At 40.0% G+C, this 20,993-nt stretch overlaps 2 protein-coding genes across 2 annotated transcripts in view; one reads left to right on the top strand and one right to left on the bottom strand.

Annotated features, from left to right (window-relative positions):
* The window catches only part of cygb2 (cytoglobin 2), an 11,971-nt gene extending 3,243 nt beyond the window's left edge, over positions 1-8,728 (bottom strand). Inside the window, exons 1-3 of the mRNA XM_046855995.1 lie at positions 8,113-8,728; positions 511-742; positions 1-417 (exon numbers count right to left, since the gene is read on the bottom strand). The exon at positions 1-417 is cut by the window's left edge and continues 3,243 nt beyond it. Coding sequence (XP_046711951.1) covers positions 253-417; positions 511-742; positions 8,113-8,255 — 540 coding nt within the window. The 5' untranslated portion in view covers positions 8,256-8,728 and the 3' untranslated portion in view covers positions 1-252. The remainder of the gene's footprint in view (positions 418-510; positions 743-8,112) is intronic.
* A 5,064-nt stretch (positions 8,729-13,792) lies between these two features.
* Positions 13,793-18,504, top strand: si:dkey-45d16.4. The gene is made up of 4 exons (XM_046854263.1): positions 13,793-14,534; positions 15,723-15,987; positions 16,183-16,382; positions 16,472-18,504. Exons 1-4 carry the CDS (start codon positions 14,501-14,503, stop codon positions 16,810-16,812), a joined length of 840 nt encoding a protein of 279 aa, XP_046710219.1. The 5' UTR covers positions 13,793-14,500; the 3' UTR covers positions 16,813-18,504.
* Positions 18,505-20,993: the final 2,489 nt, after the last annotated feature.

Below are 20,993 nucleotides of genomic sequence, written 5' to 3'. Positions count from 1 at the left end.
TTTGCCTGTTTTTTTGAATGAAGAGTTGATAAGATGAAAATGTTGCTTATATTAGAATAAAGAATGTCATGATGAAGAACTGAAATAAATGACGATGTAGTGAGTGTGTGTGTGTTTGGATAAAACCAGTCTTTTTCTTTGCTTTTGACTTGTCACTTGTTTAGGACTCTTCATCAGTTGGCAAGTGGACCATGTGTGGCAGTGTGTGTGTGTGTGTGTGTGTGTGTGTGTGTGTGTGTTCTGGGCTGGTCTTCAGACGGCTGAGCTGGAGAGTTTGACCCAGCCCACCTCTTGGTACGCTCCGGTGATGTGCCAATAGAGCAGTGCCATCAGTTTGGTCCAGGCCATCTGCACCTCATCGGTGAAACAGTCGCCCAAGTCTTCAGAGAGAATTTCAAGAATAACGCTGCTCAGAATCTAAGGTGAAAAAGAGGGAAAGAAGTTGAAGATAAAAATAAAACAGATTTTCTGTACACCTTATAACACGAACTTCAGGTTACTGCCTTGTACCTTAAAATACATGGGCTCCACTTTGTGCTTGACGGCATGGGCTTTTCCAACCAGCTCCAGCACAGACGAGACCTTCTCTGGATCGTGAAGGTTCTCCACCACCGTGTTGATGGCATTCATGACACGGCAAGCATGCTTCCTCAGCTGGGTGCTCCTTTCCATCTCCTCCGGGTCGTCCATTTCTCGAAACTGACTGAAGTACTGCTTTGCCGATGGGAAGTTCACGAAGAACCTGGAGAAGAACGAATTTCAGACAAAGTGGTTGATTTTTTTAAAAGAATATTCAGAAGATTTGACTTGTCCAGTCTTAGCAAGAAAATATACATAATGCTATCTTTTTATCTTCTGACCATTTTTGGATAATCACAAGAAACTAATGAGCGATATGAAAACACTTTATTATCAAGTCCTGTGTAGATACTTTAAGGGTTCTTAGGTGGACAACAGAGCGATGTATGAAGTGCATAGGTGCCAATGTACAGGAGACATTCCCATGGATACAAAATGTTAAATATTTTAAATGGTTTATTGGACAATTATTGGTTCCAAAGTGTGGTACCTGAACATTGTTTTTGGCTTCTATTTTGAAACATTTTCCACCTAAAAACTGATTAAATTAAGCAATAACCAGGATAATGGGGCTGCATGAATTCCTGGAGTACTCAAAGCAGAAACTAGAAATAAAGGATAATGGGGATCCAAAATAATGTTTTATTTGAAACCCTTCCTGATACAAATTGTAGGGAGCTTTGAATTATCTTTAATGGTTCTTCCAGACAGACCAAAAGAATTTATGGATTATTCAGATTAGAGCCATCTAAGAAATGAAAGGGCAACAGGTACTGAAGTATTCAAAACACTCTATATAGAAAAAATGTTTTTTTAAGGGTTTACTGAATAAATCAGGATTCCAAACATGGAAAAATGTTTCTACTCAAAGAGCCCCATTTTGGCAGGTTCTAACTTAAAACATAAAAAGTATATTAGGAAATTTTTAAATCGTCTATTGGACAATTAATGGTCCTTAGCCTCCAAAAACTTTTCTCTAACAGAGAAACAGAAATACAGACAAACATCAACTCATGTATCTGCACAGCAATCGTGATGGACGGACTAGGACGTCTGAAAGGCAGACTGATCGGACGGTGGAGGGATAAAGATAGGGGGTAAGGAAGAGTGTCAGATAGAGGAAGAGAGAAGAAGAGAAGGAGGTGAATGTGCAGGATGATTGCACTGTAGAGCTGAAGGGTTTTTGATGCCCTGACAAGAGGGATGTCATTAAGGCACAGCGGGGAAAATGAGAGGCAGGTGCAGAGAGAGATGGAGAGAAATGGACAGAGAGAAAGAGAAAGTGAGAGAGAGAGAGAGAGAGAGAGAGAAATCTCTCTGCCAATATTTCACTCAGTGTCTCTGCCTGCCAGAACGCCTCAGCGTTGATTATGAACATCCCATAATAAGCACATCGAGCGGGAACTGGACTAATAAAGCGCAAATTGTGTAACCCTGTTTCTGCTTGAGATTCAGTACAGTGCGTTCTGCTCCCTACAGAAATAACCGACTGGATTCACTTTCATCGAACGTCGAGACACTAATTAATACGCTTTTATCGAATGGAAACACAAAGCAGGAAGCGCATGACTATTAAGAACAATGGCTTTTCAGCGAGATTGACTTTTCCGAGTTGCTAACATAAGCGAATCTCGGATTGGAAGTGTTAAAGTGGAACGCTTGAAAGACTCTCTGACAAGAAATCCCAGAGGAACGTATATGTTTATACTGATTGTGCCAACACCAAAGCCTTTCAGTGTAAATGGAGGTTTTACGCCAACCTGTATCTGACCTCCCTCTTCCTGAACTAGTGTTTATGTAGGAAGTTATTTTAAGTGCCATCTAAACATGCCTTAACTTCAATGAAACCGTGGTGGACTGCAGCCAGGGTTTTAGAGACTTTGTGTCGAGAAGAACGCTTGATGAGAATGTTAGGGAGACTTTGCAGTAATCTGGATGTCAGATTCTCGTTGATGAGATCCATGAAGCGGTTCTGGAACAAAAAAGTACGACTTTAACCTCATCATGACCCTCCCATTCTCATGTAGTGGACGTACAGGTATTTTTGAAAATATAACTCTTACCATTTAAAAACAAAATATATAAGAAACTTTTCTTGGAAATAATGTATTAAAACACTCTGGATTCTGATTGGTCAGAATGTGTTAAATTCTTTTTTTTCATAAAGGTTTATAATAATAAGCTTGTTCTTGTTTTTATTATTATGGTTTCTATAGTAACAAATCTTTTACAAAAACATATACAGAAAACAACCGCTTTCAAAGCCGGTCAAAGACCAATGATAAAGAGATCAAATATTTTTAATGTAATTTTAGGAAATGAAAAAATATTGTAATTGTGACGTTTTGTGTACGGACATGTTTATTCGTGGAAGGAGTCTCCAGTGTCAGCACACTTTTGTAAAGAGTTCAAAAGATTTAATGCTGGAAAGTAAAGTTTCTTTTACTTGAATTTTGTTAGCATAAACTCAGGCCCATATTAAGTCTCGTTATTAATGAAACGAGACTCGGTGAATGTCGTTTGCCTACGGGTGTAAATGTACTCGTGAAATGAAAAATTGATTCCTTCCTTAAGATGATATTAGCTCAGCGATGGTATTATCTATTCATGCTCGTGGCGACAAATTTAAATGACTTTCGTGCTGCGCAGCCTGATGAGAACTTTTAATTAGTTCGGAGAAAAGAGCGACCCAAAGATAGATGTGAGTTTTATAGTGTCTGTGTTACGGCTCTTGACCTTTTCCACGTTCCGAGTGCAAATGAAGTCTGTAGAACATTTCTCAATCCTACAAGGTTCATTATCGTGGATCATCAAATCTACTCAGGAACTTTGCATGATTAGTGGAACCGCTAGTCTGAGTTTGCTGAAAGATAGATGTACAGTATCCTTAATGATTCTGCGCTGAACTATACAGTATGTTCCCGTCTTCAGCTAGACTTGGCTGAAGACGCATCTATTTTGGGATCTAAACATTCAATGCCAATCTCTTTTCCTTGCATTTATTTCCACACACACACTCACTGCTTTGGGATAAAAGTGTAACCACATCGTAACTACAACGCAACCTGCTGAAAAAGGACAGTAAACGACATTACAGTTCCAGCAGTAACCAGCAGTTCTAACTCAGTTCTGGGTTCTATACGGTTTCTATAGTAACAGCTCATTCACAGGGACCTACAGAGCAGATCTTAAATCTCTAATGATGTAATTAAACAAATATAATTATAAATAAAGAAAAATCCAACAACAAATTACTTTAATTATCTATGTTTACACAAAATCACCTTCAAAACAGTCCCCTTGCAGTCCCCCCTTGAGGGGACTCAAAACAGTCCCCTTCTTTTGGAAGCGTGTCAAGCACCTTATGCGATTTGCAATGGTGTTAAAATGTGACCTTTTGAGCTTCGGAAAGTCTGCAGGAGGCGAATCTGGCAAATAGGGTGGGTGCGGAGGTGAGATCATGTGGATTGTTCTCTGACGATCATCATGCACAAGTAGCCAAATGGTTTCAACATTTTCAGAGGTTAAACTCGTCGAAGCTCTTCCTGATCTCTCCTAATATTCCAGCGATGCTCTTCTGCTCTTGAAATTCATGTGCCACTCGAAACACCAGCATCGCCGTACGTCAAACACGTCATGTCAAACGTCTCTGTGACAGTTTTGCCCAGTTTCACGCAGAATTTCACATTTGCTCTTTGTCCGAATTTGGTGACCGTGATGAAATCGCAGACGTGGGAACGTAACTGGTAAGAATAGCATCAGCTATCGTTGTTTGTCTCGAAACATTTTGATACCACCTGGTATATTTTACACTAGTGGAAGGAGTCTCCGGCGTCAGAGGTGTTTGATTGTTGTTAGTAATGAAAGACGTTTTTTGTCTTCAAAAGAACGTGAAAAAATGATGATGGAATATGTGATTACTAGTATGACGTAAGTGAGAACAGGAACTTCCTTCTATAATAAGTATGATCTTTGGAATAACCGAAATAGAGCTCCTTAACCACAAGCTACAACAAGAAATTAATACTGAAATGTTGTTATGGAGGCGTTTTCCTAAAGGTGCAGGTTCCTTTCTCTTTCCTCAGGGGAGCTTTGATATCAGGTTTATTAATGATAAATGTATCTTCTGACATGGATGCTTGTGATCTCCTTCACTCACTGTAGTGTTTCAGCGAAAAGTGTTGCTTGAGTTGGAATTTTACATGGAGATTTGTGGAATACCAAATGTAGCGCTGTGCTGTTTTACAAATAATTTGTGTGTGTGTGTGTGTGTGTGTGTGTGTGTGTGTGTGTAAAAGAGTTAAAAATAGAAATCCTGCCATTCCAGATGTAACCATAACAACAAACAACAACAACTGTAGATGTTCAGCACTGTGGTGTTCATACTTTTTTTATCCATGATAAAGTGTTCCAAATAAATATGCCTTTTTTTCAGGCAAAAGCAAAAACAAGATGCATTTGGCAGTTTAATCATTTCCAAAATAAAAAACTGTGAAATTGGCAAAAGTCTATCAGCTGCTGACATCTGTGACGAAATGAGCAACTCTGTGATTCGCTGACTGGATCGCAGTGTGTTTGTTTTTCACAGCTGCTATAAATCTGCGTAATTCGTTGTACTACGGATTGTCCAGGAGCGACCAGGGAAGATGCGGATCGGTACCGCGGCACAGTTTGCCGTTTATCGGGGCAGGAAAAGGCTGAAGTTGTAGATCTGAGAGGTTTTTAACACCTCTGTACTTCAGAGAGAAAATGGGAGAGAAAACCATCACACATACTGTACATCTAACGAGACGACAGGAACAACATGATGGATCCAAAACACCTCAGATGGCCAATAACTGCTGTCCTCAGATAATACACACACACACACACACACACACACACACACACACAGAGACAGAGTGGACACTACAGGGACTCACTTGTCACCTTTACCCCAAAATCACATTGTTGTTCCTGACTGTTGTCCCCATAACCTGAACAATTCTATTTTAACAAGTCCTTTGGGTTTCCCTCATTTGGAACATGGTGTGTGTGTGTGTGTGTGTGTGTGTGTGTGTGTTCATCCTACTATCCAGTGAATTATCCTACAGACCTTGATATATTATTCCTATCCTGGTTGGTTTTACAAATTGTTAAAAAAGCATGACAAATGTAACATATTGCAGCTTTAAAATAAGTTACACACTGTATCTTTAAAACGGTTTACGGACTGCAGCTTTAATGCAAGTTATTTACTTCAAGCTACTTACTATAGCTTTAATTAACATTATGCAGCTTTAATTTAACTTTAACAGAAGCCACATGGCATGAAATAAGATATTTACCGTAATTTTAACGTAAGTTACGTACTGTCGCTTTAACTCAAATCACTTACAGTCGCTTTAATGCAATCATCATCGACCTGATTGAATGGAGGGTCAAGAAAAAAAGCAAAAATCTCAAATGATTGATGTCGTGGTGAACTTTTTGTGAATACAAATTGTGAATGCAGCTTTGGGTGGAATTTTTTCCACAAAAAATAAATGTAAAAAAAAGATTTTTTTCATAGCACATCTCTGTTGGGTTGCTGAACACATCGTCTTTCCAGGTGTGTTCAACAAAACAACGTCCATGTTCTGGTGCAAATCAGTCTGAAACTCCAGATGTGCAAAATCCACAGGCGGAAAATCGGTTCTTCCCTGAGACAAGAGGAAATGAGTAGGAGCTTCTCCTCTATTTATTTATTTCTATTTATTTCTAAGTGAGTGTGAGACACAATGCATTATCTCTCACACACACACAAAGCTCCGGCAAGCCGAGAAGAAAACGTGTGATGGCACGTCCAGAGTCAGCAGGCGACGATCCACATCGGCTAAAACTATTTCAGGAGTCTGTGCTGTGAGGAGAAACACTGACACGGATTTTCTCTCCGTCTAAGAAATAAGGTTGTGTTATGATTTAAAGCAAGTTGCATCATAACGCTGCAGAATACTTGATCCTTATTGGTCAGAAGGTGTTGATTAATTCACAAAAACATCAGCGCTGGTTTATATTAACGCACTCGTTCCAATACATTTTCGTTTCTATAGCAACAGCTTGTTGTGGGGCATGTGTAATAGAGTTTTCCATATGGTGTAGGTATTTATTTAAGATTTACAGAAGGAGGCTCCAGTGTCAGAACTTCGGATGCTTCATACCATTAGGTGTGACTAGAAGCGGATAAAAACTACACGATACACTTGATTTGGCGAGGACACTTTCTTCAGTCCTTAACTCTGTGTTCTGTTATGTAGCTTTATGTAGCACCAGTGTTCTGGAGGAACATTGTCTCATTACACTGTGTATTGTCAGATATATATGGTTGAAATGACAATAAAAGCTTCTTGACTCGACTAGACTTTATTAATCCGTCCAATAAGATGATTCAAAATAAATAATCATACAAGGATGTCTTCTTCGATGGCTTACGACAGTTCTACATTTAAGCGTCTATCACTGAACAGTACACCTCTGCAATGATGGAACTGTAATGAATGGACATTCGGTGATGAGGATGAGGTTCCCTTTTGAGTCTGGTTCCTCTCAAGGTTTCCTCTCTTATACCATCTCAGGGAGTTTTTCCTTAACCACAGTTGCGACTGGCTCACTCATTAGAGACAAACTTACATGGTTTGATATTGTGTTGTTGGTCCCCTTTTGCTGCTAAAACAGTCGCGACCCATCGATCATTAACAGCGTGAACTTCTTCAGAAGTTTGAGCTACAGGAGCTCATCTGTTAGATCGGACCACACAGACCAGCCTTCGCTCCACATGTCGTCCCCCACGACCCTGTCACCGGTTCACCACTGTTCCTTACTTGGAGCACTTTAGATAGATTCTGACCACTGCAGACCAGGAACATCCCACAAGAGCTGCAGTTTTGGAGACGCTCTGACCCAGATGTCTAGACGTCACAATTTGTCAAACTCGCTCAAATCCTTACGCCAATTTTTTCTGCTTCTATCATCAACTTTGAGGAGACAATGTTCACCTGCTGCCTAATAAATAAATCCACCCACTAACAGGTGCCATGATGAAGATCATCAATGTTCTTCACTTCACCACTCAGAATGTTATAATGTTCAATGTTATGCCTGATGTATGTAATTATCATAAACAGTCTGCTGCAATGGTTCAGGACTGCAGTTTTACATTTAAGCATTAACACATCGACAATGATGAAACTGTAATGAATGAACATTCGGTGATGAGGATGAGGTTCTCTTTTGAGTCTGGTTCCCCTCACGGTTTCTTCCTTATGACATCTCAGGGAGTATTTCATTAGAGACACATTTATAGGCACTAAACTAATAAATTATTTGGAACATTGTAAAAAAAGGCCATACTAATAAAACAGAATAGAATTGAATGTAGTAATTAAGTGTGGACAAGGAACTGGAAATGAAAAAAAAGTGTGTATTGATGCTAAATGTTTAAAATTGCAAAGTATTAAAAAATGTAATGAGAAGAGGGTGTAAGTGTGTGTGTATGGGTGAGAAAGCTGGGCGTACCTGATAAGCACAGCCACGCCCACGTCCTCGCAGTTCTCGTACACTCGTGCCCAGGTGTCCTGCACGATGGCGCGCTCCACGCTGCTCAGAGGCTCGGCGCGTTCTCTGCGCTCCGGCTCGGCCACGTCGTGCTCAGGCTCCATGCTGCACACACACCACGGTGGGGAGGGGGGGCAGAGGAGCGGCTGCGGGGCAGGCGGAGAGGGGCAGATGAGCGGCACAGGGGGCGGTGAGGAGCGGCGGAGGGGGCAGCAGAAGCGCAGGGCGAGAGAGCAGAGAGCGTTGAGCCACCCTCCTCTCAGCCCTCGCCCCTCGCGACCCCCTCGGGGAGGCAGCGTGCCCTCGGACTCTCACACGTAACTGCCCACTCGCATTCGCACACACTCACAAACACACAGTTCTCCACGGGCGTCCCTGCCTCTCGTTTTTTTCCTTCTGCTGATGCTCTGAAAAAAGCCTCTCAGACTCTCTCACTCTTTTTCGCACTCTCTCTATCTGGCTCTCGCGTGTGCTCTCGCGCAGATGTTGCCGTCGCACTGAAGTTGAGGTTCCGTGAAGAGCTGAGATACAGAGGAGGAGGAGGAGAGAGAGATGAGTGGGAGTGAGACAGAGAGAGCGAGAGAGAGAGAGTTGATGGAGGAAAGACTGACAGCCAGCGAGAGAGAGAGAGAGAGAGAGAGAGAGAGGATGGGAGAATGGGGAGGGTAAGAAAGAATTCCTGTGTTACCCAACAACCCTTTCCTCTTTCTGTTCTTCGTCAACACGATTGAGCTCTGTCTCTCTTCTCGGAAGCTGTAAATCACACTACGGTGCTGTGTTGCTTCCTTTGGGGAAAAAAGTAACACTGAGAAAAAGGACAAGGATGGAAAGATGGAACACACACACACACACACACACACACACACACACACACACACATTTAAACATGATTCAAAACACTTAATTCATCAGCATGATGATTAACAAACATAGTGTATGAATTGTTCTCGATCCCCAAGCTCACAGGTTCAACAGTTTCTTCTGGGATCTCAGGTTTCTTTCCATCCGTTGAAAAACATTCCTGTAGGAACACTGTGTGATGTAGTGATTATTTTAGACACTTGGTTCTTTTAATCTTGTTCATCAAACGGAACTTTTTTGAGTCATTTAGTTCACTTGGTTCCTTTGATCAGAAATAAAATAAAATGTTACATTTTCATTAAGCAGATTCCCCAACGTGCCTACACACACCAACTTTAACTAAAGTTCCAATAATGAACTTAGAAAACTGCAGCTAAGGACAAATTGTGATCAACTGAATCCGATCTATTACATTGTGTAGTGTCTATGGGAGTCACATGATCAAAGGAATAATTACTCAGACCTCGGACTCATGAGATGAACTAGATGAAGATTTTGCGATGCTTTGCTCATGCGTGTCCAGTAGAAAATGAATGAATCTTTTTTGAGTGTGATGCACTATGGTCCCATCCAGTGTGTATTTCTGGAGTGTTCGGCTTAAATTATTCCCATTAGTCTGTACAGAACAGGGGGGTATGGAGAAGGATGATCCACTGTGGCGACCCCCATGGGAGAAGCCCGAAAGAAGAAGAAAAAGGAGAAGAAAAAGTCTGTGCTCTTCATTTCATTGTGTTTTTCTCAAGGAGTGTCTGAATACATTGTAATTTCTATCCAATCAGATTTCAGCCGTCACATCACATGTTGCCGAGGTCAAAGGTATCCGCACTGCTGGCAATACATGAGAATGAAGCTGTTGCTTTAACCAATCAGATTTCTAGATGGAGTCACTGGGGCCCTCTAGAAGGCGTCCAGAAACGTCAGTTTTTTCATGTTTTTTGTTTGGACGGTTAGAGAGCGCACTAGTCAGAGCTCGCAAACTGCATCTGTCGCAAACTGCACAAGCTCAAGTTTATTTTTTTCATCCCACCACGACTGGCAGGAGAGGAGAAATCTATTTGGTTGCACTTACAATAAACTTTTCAAGAAAAGCTGATTTCAAGAGGAAAGGACACCAGAACAGTTCAAAACAGTCTTTAAGTTTTTTCATTAAACATTTATACTTTTATGTTTTCTTTCCGGTAGAATTTGCGCAAAAAATTCAATTTCAATTTCCCAAGAAACCAATAATGCACAGAAACAATGCACAGAAATGAATGGAAACCCGGGGTGATGTGACGAGGTGAATATCGATGTTTCTGCTGGAGATGATGTATGTGGAGGTGCAGTTGTGGCTACAGTGAAAGGAGACTTTTTGAATTGTGTTTAGTGGGTTTCTTGGGTATGAGATTCCTGTGTGATGCAGTGCTCTGTTCTTCTGCACTTCTCTCTAACACTGGTGCTTTCTATAGACGTGGCATCATAATGATGGGATTTAGAGGTGGAATGATTGAGGACATCACTGAAGCCTGGGGGTGAAATACACGACCGGACACTGTTACCTCGAGATCAGGTTTTATGAAGAAAACACATGACTTTATCTCCACATGCAGGTATACGGTTTGAGGAGAAACATGATGATAGGAAGTGTGTAGTTTAAGAGCTGGTTGATAACCTATGCTGGAGTAGATGCTGATAAATGGATAAATTTGTTGGCTAAATTGTTTTTTTGGCTTGTTTTTAGCAGGATCTTCAAAGGAACACACACAGCTCCTCGAGTGTCTCCTCAGAGAAACTTCTTCTCTTTTATATGAGCTTCAAATAAATGGTCTATTTCCCACTTCTGAAGGTCAAAGCCATTGTTTTCAATTGGTGTACACACTTAGGACTTCTGTGTTCACGCCTAATGTAGAGGAAAAGACAAGAAACCTGATGGCTCAGGGGCACCAGATCAACAGGACATTGTTTTATAGCACACTGAAACCGATGTTCTCACTCCGTCTGTGCTGGAGAAAAGGTTTTTACCTGGAACTGTTCACCTGTTACTGCGAATCAGTCGCTCTGAAGAGGAGCTGAAATGAATTCTGATTTATGTGTCAGGGTGAATTCGCAGATGGTCCTGGAGAAAAAGTGTGTGAAAGGGATGGAAGTGAAATCTAAATCTTTATGTTCATTCAGTTAAATGCTCAGTAGGGATTTATAGTCCATGCTCTACAGTTCAGCAACTTCTGTTAGCTCATCATCAGCAGTACATTTGCTAAATCTCTCGGTAAAACTCCTCTCCATATTTAACTAGTTCACTAATACCACCTTTAAGGAAATTATTACACAGTGATGAACGTTAACGGCACGACAGTATTATAAATACACCCCTGGTGTTCAGTAGGGTTGTGGTGAGGAGATTGCAGGAGATCTTCCACTCCAGTCCATGCAAAAGAAGATCTTCATGGAGATGGCTTTGTGCACAGGGGCACGGTCATGCTGGAACAGGTTTCAGAAAAATGTCATGCTACTGCATCCAGAGACGTCCGATACAATCGTGTGTCTGCGACTTTGTGCTGCAGTTTGTTGAAGAACCAGATACGGGTGGAAAAGATGGGTGTCCAAAAACTTTTGGTCCTACAGTGTAGTATAAACTGGTGTGTTCTGCTGCACAGTGTTTTTTTATTATCTTTTTATTACTGAGGATCAAAACAACCGAGTCCAACAGTCTGACAAACAAGAGAGACAGTCTCCTGAGAGCTTTTTAATTAACGTGTGCATGAACAGGCGTATGGTACGTGCATGTCGTGTGTGTGTGTGTGTGTGTGTGTGTGTGTGTGTGTGTGTGTGTGTATTCTTAAAAGATCTTCAAGGAAATGAATCCACTTGCATGCATTCAATTTCGAATCATAAGTGAAAGATGAGGATGTTTTGTCTTAAAGAAAAAGTCTTCAGGACGATGTTTTGGCTCCGTTCCAGATGTGCAAATATTTGTATTCAGCTTTATCTTTTTCCTTTTCTTTCAGTCCAGATGTTTCGACAGTTAAAATTTTTCAGCAAAAAAAATAAATAAAATGAATTAATCAATTAAATTATATATAGAAATAAATTGAAAATGTATTATAGATGAAAACATTTAAAAACTTACAGTACATTAATATGTCTTAGAGTAGGGTACAGAATAAATACTTTACACAGTAAATGAATATAAATAATACAAATAATATTAAAAAGTATTATTTTTATTATTATAATAGAATCTCATTATGATTACTATTGCTATTATTATTATAGTAGTAGTATAGTATATAAATTTTAATACATTTGGTCAATTTAATAATAATTATAATAATAATAATAATGTTATACTTTTTTTAATGATCATGTCAACAAACAAACAAACAAACAAACAAACAAACAAACAAACATTTTGCTGTTATAATGAAAGTTCTGCAGTTGAAAATATCTTCGTTATGGTGGCCTTTTTTGTGTTTATTATGAGATTTTTATAAATCAGATCAAAATTGATTAAGGGATTTTTACACACTTCATACTTTTAGCTTAAAAGTGAGAGATTTTGGTGTCTTGTAATTGTAATTATATTATTAAAATTATTTGTAATTATAAACCTTAAAAAATGCAAAGAATTTAAATAAATTTGAGATATTTTCTTACTTATTTTTCCTGGCTCTCATTACCACTGAATGAAATTGCAGTAACAAATATGATATTAACATAATAATATGCAGAACCGATGCTAACGGTTTGGACCGAAGGTCACGAATCACATAAAACCCCCTACGGTGTGATTGATGGCCTCGCTGCTCTCAGCTACTCCCTGCACGTCAGTGAATTTTCTCAGGATGATTACCTGCTCCTTGCTTCTCTCTAAAATACCTTTCAAAATGCTACCCCACGCCTAAGTGCTTTCCGCTAACCCCATCACGCCTGGCGTGCTGCGTCCCCCCCCAGCTGTCAATCAAACCTGCTGGAGGTTAACACCATCCACCACATGAAGCTCTCCAGTGTTGCTGGATTTTCTGTTTTTGCTTCAGTTGAGCAAAATGTCCACAGCTGCACGAGTCTGATGTTAAATCAGTATTATTTCATCCCTGTGTCGATAAATCACTGTTAGAGACGTCTCAGACCAGACACATCTCTGATACAATAGAAACGACCCCCAAGCTACAATATCAGAATAATTATTATTCAGAATAAGAACATTCTGTAAAGTATAACACGGTGGTCACAGATGCTTATTTCTGATTGGCTGGAGGACTTTTACAGATCTTTCTAATCAGCCATAATTAGATTTCATGCATCATTAGTGCTATTGGAATGAATGTAATTATATTAATTACAAAGAAAAACATTTCTGAGGTGTGATTGATGGTACAGCAGCGACAGACACCTGATCGGATGCTGAGCTGGTGTTCTTCAGCTAGGGTTCTTTTGCTGGGTTCTCCAGAAAACCCACTAGAAGGTGTTTTGATCCAGGATTAGTCTATCATTCCTGTACTGGAATCTCCAGCTTCAATATTCCTCCAGTTCCATTAAAACTCCCCTTTTTTCATTTACTCAAGTACTAATATGTCTTGCTTTTTAACTGGACTTCGGTATGAAGAGTGACAGTAGTGATGTATGAGAACTGAATAATGGATGGACCCACTGTTCCTTTCACATCAGAACTTTATAGAGTTTACTATACACACACTGTGGGTGAACCCACTTACTACACACACACACACACACACACACACACACACTTTCAGCAGAACCGTGAGGTTATTCTGGGACCCTCATCACAGCTTCTCATCTAACAGATGTTTTCACCACAAAGTAGGTTGGAATTTTCCTATTTCTATTTACTGAAATATAGTAGAGTAGATATGCTAAAGCCTTGCAAGATTTGAGCTTTTTTAGAGAACCGGTTGATCATTGGTTGATCCTGATGCCGTACACTCGCCATCATCATCAGTGCAATTCAAGAGACATCTTCACAATTCATCAGGTCAGGTGATGACAACTGGTTTGACCATTCCACATTTAATGACTTGTGAACCGATGCTGAGATGTTTAAGAGGTGAAGACTATTCAGGTCAAACCATTTTCATAGATTTTGATCAACAACATGACCGTAAACATCTGATCGTGTAGGAAACAGTAGACAATTGAACGCAATCGATTTGCGAACTTTGTGACGACACTGAGGTCAAACGTCGTTTTGAGGATTTTATTTTGGATCTAAGAAATGTTCCAAAGCACCTGAGAAAACTCCTAATGTTCAGGAGACTTTGTGTTGAGATCTTCAATGATCCTCTCGTGCCATCTCGTGGCACAATTGAGAGGACACACACACACACACACACACACACACACACACACACACACACACACGCTCCTCTCCAGGGTTTTTTTGGCCACAAGTTGAGCTACACGTCAGAGTGCAAGCCTTGGACTGGTGAGCGGACGTGTGCGATGACCTCAGCAGTTTGTGCGCATCAGCTGACGCTGGCACACACCGGAAGACATGCAACGGAAGGTGGAAATGCCGATCAACGAAGGTAATGATCACAAAAAAAAACACCGGATTTCATGCATATTGCAAACATACAAACACACACACACACACACGCATGCACGCACGCACGCACGCACGCAGATCGTGCAAACGCATCACACACGGGTGAGCGCAAACCCTCCATCCGTCACCGAGGCTCTGAAATGACATCATTCCACACTAAACTGTGTCTTACATCATTAATACAGCGTGCAGACTCTCCTTAATAACACGTGGACCACTGTTTTTTTTTCTCTTCCCCATTTCCGGTTTGCTCTCTAGCGGTGCTCATAAACACGCCATTCGTTCAACAAATAACTGCGCATTCTGGACGCATTCGCATAATACACACATGTACATATTCAATATTTAAAGCATTCTGGACGAGTGTACCCTTCTAATTATAATTGCTGTGCAATGTTTATTACGCGTTACTGCACGTCTATGATGCGGAAAGCACCGCATATCAACACTCCGGCGTGAAACACGGGCTCCGCACAACTTCGTTCCGTTTGCAATTCCCAACACGGACTGATATCGGTGTGACACTGTCTAGTGAAATCCAATACAGCGATTGAAACAAACTTTTACCCCCAACAGTGAAAAAGAATTAATTACACAGCAGCTTGATGTTTACATTTAAATGGCATTAAATCTGAATATATTCCGTGTGTACTATAAGATAACATTTCCGATTATTTGCATATGCATTTTAGATTTTCAACACACACACACACACACACAAAACTTCAGACATATTCATGAGAAGTTTTTTCCTGTTATAATTTATTATTTATTATAATTTTATTATGACAATTATAAAACACTGAGACTGGAGACGCCTTTAATTTCTGCCTGTGGCTATTAAACTATAAAAGTCCTCCTTTAAGAGGTCAAATCTTTGGCAATTATGTGCAATAATATTAATTGTTACATTTGCAATAACTTTTATAACTATTAATGTAGTCTGACTTTCTGCCATCTGTTTTCAATACTGCTACAGACTTAATTTCACTTAATATAAAACTTAATATGTATATATATTTATTTACATTTTTCTATTTTACATCAATCTTTATTTACATTTTTTTGCTCAATAAAGTATTCTGATTGATTCTGATAACTTTTGGTTTAAAATCCATGGAGTGAAGATGTTAAATTGTTAAATGGACGGTGATGTTTTCTGCTGCAGGGTTTTCCATCGCTGGCCCCTCATCCACTCCCCGAAAGCGGCAGGTACGTTTTTCCGCCCGCCATGACATCCTGCTCCTGCGTGAGGTCATCGCTCAGAACCCGTTCATCTCGAAGGAGTCGGGTCGGATCTGGGCTCGAGTGGGCGAGATCGTCACGGCGGCGCTGCAGGACGAGAACTTCGAGGTGGACGGACGCAGGTGCCGCGAGAGAACCATGCTGCTGCTGGACTACTACAAAAAGCAGGATTTTCCCAGCCTGCGCAGGTTAGCAAGAACATCACAAGGAACACACACGGAGGTTCGATTCCAGGATTCTACATTCCCATTATATACTTTTCTTTTCTTAGTCTCTTTTAACAGTTTGACAAAACTGTTCAGTTTTCACACTGTGCTTTTAATGTTTTTTTCAATTTATTTTAAAATTAAAAATAAAAATAATTTGTCTTGATTTGTCTTGAGGTTTGGCACGGAGAGACTCTACGCTCAGAAGGAGGACCTGCTGCATGAGGTCCTTGAGCTTGAAGCTGAGAAGAACTTGATAGTGAGTGGTGAAGGGAAATACCAGGATGGAGAGATGAAAAAGCGATCGCTGGAGGAGCTCACGCTGCCGGAGCCGGACAAACCCACCGTGCTTCCGGTTGCTGCAGCGGCGCCTACAGGTGAGGAGACGATCATAAGGACATCTGAAGACTAACACTATATATAAAAAGCACACTGGTGTATTGAGATCATTCCGGTTCTCCTGCAGCGTCGGGCTCATTGGAGCCGGAGGAACAGGAGGACCTGGTGGAGCTGTCGGCGCCTACAGCTAAGCGGCCGTGCCAGTGCTGCTGCCAGACGTACTCTGAGATCCTGAGCTTCCTGGAGAAACGCTCGGAAGCCGAGCAGCGGTTGCGTGAAGAAGAGATGGCACTCCGCAGAGAAGAGCTCGAGATCCAGAGGAGCAAAATCGCCCTGGAGCGCGAACGACTCGGTGCTGAGAGGAAGGAACGTGAGCGGCGCTTTGAGCTGGAGAGCCAGGAGAGGCAGGTCATTCTCGACCTGCTTAAGGAGAAAGTTCTCAAGAGCGAAAAGAACCCAGAGTGCTGAATTTTTCTTTTTTAAACACAACTTAGCAACAAGTAGTATGGACTCGTTTTGCTAACACTTTTTTTCCCTACTTTGTATTTGTGCAGGAGTTTTTAAACAATGAATTCAAACAATTTATTTGGGGACGATGTAGATAGATAGCGGACTGTTGTGTAGTAGCTAGCTGACACCTAACTCGCTTATTAACTTAATTTCTACATCGTAGCACTTTACAAAGGGTTTATCACAAACACTAGCACTCGAGTTTAGGGCTCAGTGATTTGACAAAAAAAACCTAATCACGATACATATTTCTACGATATATTGGTTTACTAACAAACTGCCAGCAAAACAGTAAATTGTTTTTAATCTATCTAAAAAAGAATGTATTCAAAATATAAAAAATTATATGAATTAACATTAATTAAATTTGTAAATAAATTACATATGAATTTTTTTTATAAATAAGGATTCAGTAAAACATCAGTTCATTCAATCAGGCTTTATGAGAATTATCATAAATAAATAATGTAAAAAAAAAAAAAAAAGCTATAATTTATTACACTTATGCTAATGTTTTTATCTGTAATGAAATAAAATGAAATGGGAACACGGTTGCCAGTGAGAGCACAAAGTCACCAAAGTCGCTAAAGACATTGAGCGAAACCGTGTTCGTTTACACGATCGTTCAAAAGTGACGACTTTTTTTTAGTACTTAATATTTCATCATGAATTTTTTGAAAACGAACTTCTCTAAATTGTAACTGATATCTCACAGTTCGATCGTAAAGTCCGTAACGGTAAATGAAGAATCTTTAGCTAGCATTGCTCTGCACGTATTAGCTAGCTACGATGAGAGAAACCTATTTATGTTTAATGGTTTTTATTAAAAAGTGCGACAGCAAATACTGTCAGCAGAAAGATCGGCAAAATCACGTACTTTAGCCTAATCTTAAAGAACTCTTGCAAAATTTTTTGCGATTGAAAATTTTTGTAATGTAATTAAAAATGCTGAATGATTGTGTTTAGAAGATAAGCGGTTAGATTCGATTGGTCGATTTCGAGCACATATCGCCTGCTAGCATACTTTTCGTCGTTCCTACTGAAAAGCATTTATTCCTATAGCATGACAATATCTCGTATATGAGGTCATGGGCATCGGTGAAGATGGAAGTTGAAAGGAAAAAAATAGCTAGCTAGCTTTATTTAGCTGCTTTCTTTATCATAAAATACTAAGTATGGGCGCTAAAATCCAGTCATCTCGCTAGTTTGATAGTTTCCTGAGGTAACCGCTAATAAACTGTTCTAGAGATCTCATGCTACGCAACCGGTTCTTTTTTTTTTGTTGCTAGCTCACAGGGGAACGTTTTGGCAGCAAGCTAGGAAATATTAAGCTTTTGAAATATTGAACTAGCTTGTTATGTAAATTGTTTTATTTTTATTGATTTTATAAATACCCTCTCAAGATCGCTGAATCTACTTAAGAACTACTTTATTTTGTAAGTAGAACTAAGCTAACCTCATTATCATGCCAGGAGATATGTAACATTTATTTATATATTTTTTTGTGGCTAATTCATTGTATCGGAATTAATACCAGCAACTGAGTTTGCTAATGTTCAAGGTCACTAGCAATTGTTTCATTGTGTAAGTGCAATAAAAAGCTAAGCTAAGCCTAGCTCATCGGCAGGCTAGATAGCGATGTGTAAACTATTTTATTGTTTTATTATTATTTTTTTTTCCCGTTTTTTTTTGTTGTTGTTGTATTTGATTATGTTTGGGTTTGGAGTTGATGCACGATCTCTGTTTTGCTAGAAAAATGTTGCTAAAAAAGTTGCTAGCAATCTACATTATATTGGCAAAAGTATTGGGACAGCTGATTTTTTTTCAGCCATATCTGGTTCTTCTCCAAACGGTTGTACTGTATTGGATGTCTCTGGATGTAGGAGCATGAAATTTTCCCTTCACTTGAACTAGGAGACCCAAACCTGTTCCAACATGACAATGCCCCTCTCCACAAAGCTCCAGCTAGGTTTTCTATAAAAAGATCTGCGTTTTATGGTTTGGATTTGGTCTAAGATCTCCTGCTATAGAGCTCTTGAACATCTTTGGGATGAATGTAAACACTGGCTGCACCCCAGGCCTCCTCACCTCACCTACATCAGTACCTGACGTCACTAACACCCTTGTGGCTGAATGAATCTCCACAAATCTCCACAAAATCTAGTAGAACATCTTCCCAGAAGAGCTTTTTATAAGAGCAAATGGAGACTGAATGTGGAATGGGATGTTCAGAAAGAAGCACATACCAATCTTATGGTCAGGTGTCCACAAACTTTTGTCATATAGTGTATTTATCGTATCGTTGTTTGTAGTTACCGAATCCATACACTATTTTAGCATTTAGCAATCAGAACGTATTAACAGTGTGTCGATGATGCGATATGATGACCAGGTTTGTGATTTGCTGAAAAGATTGAACGTAAGCTCCGCCCTCTTCGTCTCCCTCGTCAAATTCGAGTCTTATTCAGATGTCTCTTTGTGTTTTTCATTGTTTTATTTCCTCAAGCGCATTTCTATTCTAACTCGAATCGAACCGTTGCCGCGTGTAATCGACGACTTTCAGGAAGTACAATCGGAATTCTTTTCTTGTAGATGTTAGAAGCCGCTGTAGATGTGAAGTCAGATTTTACATACAGTAACCAAGTCACGCTTCATGTTTACGTCGTTGAATATTTATTATGCGCTGCCATTTTTTATATTCGTATTTTTGTTGCACTCGTAGACTTGAATGGACGACCCTTGCTAAAAAGAAGTGCTAATATTTAACAGGAATATTCTGGGGCTTCACCTGTACGTATTTCTAGTGATATTATTTTTGCTAAGTGGAAAAGGAGTTGATACTACTGAAATATTACATGAAATATGATTCTTTAGATTACACAGCTTTATATTGTAAATAAAAGTTTGAATAATTGCTTTGCATTGAATTTGTCATCATTATTAGTAATAATTAAAGTTTAGTTCTAGATTACTGAGTCACACAGGTGATACTACAGTACAAGACTGGATTCATGGAACTCGTTCCTGGCGCCTCTGAGGAACATTCAACCTCTACAACTTCTTTTCAGTCTACCACCAGTTAATTTCTCCTTCCACTGGCTTCCAGTAGCTTCTACATCTGATTTCAACACTGATCCTCTACTGATCCCTCCATCCTTCACTACTGATCCACTGATCCCTCCATCCTTCACTACTGGACCCTCCATTATCTACCAATCCTCCACAGATCCCTCCATTATCTACCACTCCTCTACTGATCCCTCCATTATCTTCCACTCCTCCACTGATCCCTCCATTATCTACCACTTCTCCACTTAACCCTCCATTATCTACCAATCCTCCACAGATCCCTTCATTATTTACCAATCCTTTACTGATCCCTCCATTATCTTCCACTCCTCTACTAATCCCTCCATCCTTCACTACTGATCCTCTACTGATCCCTCCATTCTCTACCACTCCTCTACTAATCCCTCCATCCTTCACTACTGATTTACTGATCCTTTCATCCTTCACTACTGATCCTTCACTACTGATCCACTGATCCTTCCATCCTTCACTACTGATCCACTGATCCCTCCATCCTTCACTACTGGTCTCTCCATTATTAACCACTCCTTCACTGATCTCTCTATTCTTTACTACTGATCCTCTGATCCATCCATTCTCTACCTCTGCTCCACTGATTCCTACATTTCACCACTGATCCCTTCATCCACTACTACAGCTCCAATGATCCATGCATCCTTCACCACTGCTTCACTTATTTCTCAATCCTTCTCCACCCATCCCTCCGTACTCTTCCACTGCAATGCTGCTCCACTTATTACCCATAATAGTTTTGGAGAATGATGGAACATAAGCAAATTCTGTCACACCCACTTTTGAATCAGGACCTTGCCAAGGATGTGGCAATTTATATCAGGCTATTTAAGATTCCTGACATCTTTGAGGTTACCTGTTTAAAATGCTGTTTTGGTATTGCTTCTACCTCACATTTCATGTGTCTTCTGCTTTTTCTGAGTACTTTAGATGAAGAAACACCAACAGACATTCACTAACCTTCTCAAGACTTGGAAGGATTATTTGTCTGTACCATTAGGGAAGTTTTTAGTTCCTTATTTCAGAAAGGTATACAG

Source organism: Silurus meridionalis, chromosome 1, assembly GCF_014805685.1.
Source record: "Silurus meridionalis isolate SWU-2019-XX chromosome 1, ASM1480568v1, whole genome shotgun sequence".
NCBI classification, from domain to species: Eukaryota; Metazoa; Chordata; class Actinopteri; order Siluriformes; family Siluridae; genus Silurus; species Silurus meridionalis.
Note: the sequence above shows the minus strand (reverse complement) of the source record. Positions and strands in the feature narration are given on the sequence as shown.

Coding starts and splice junctions, on each gene's coding strand:
- si:dkey-45d16.4 (XM_046854263.1), top strand. CDS start 14,501: ATGCAACGGAAGGTGGAAATGCCGATCAACGAAG. Junction 15,988..16,182: donor GATTTTCCCAGCCTGCGCAG/GTTAGCAAGAAC, acceptor ATTTGTCTTGAG/GTTTGGCACGGAGAGACTCT. Junction 16,383..16,471: donor TGCTGCAGCGGCGCCTACAG/GTGAGGAGACGA, acceptor GTTCTCCTGCAG/CGTCGGGCTCATTGGAGCCG.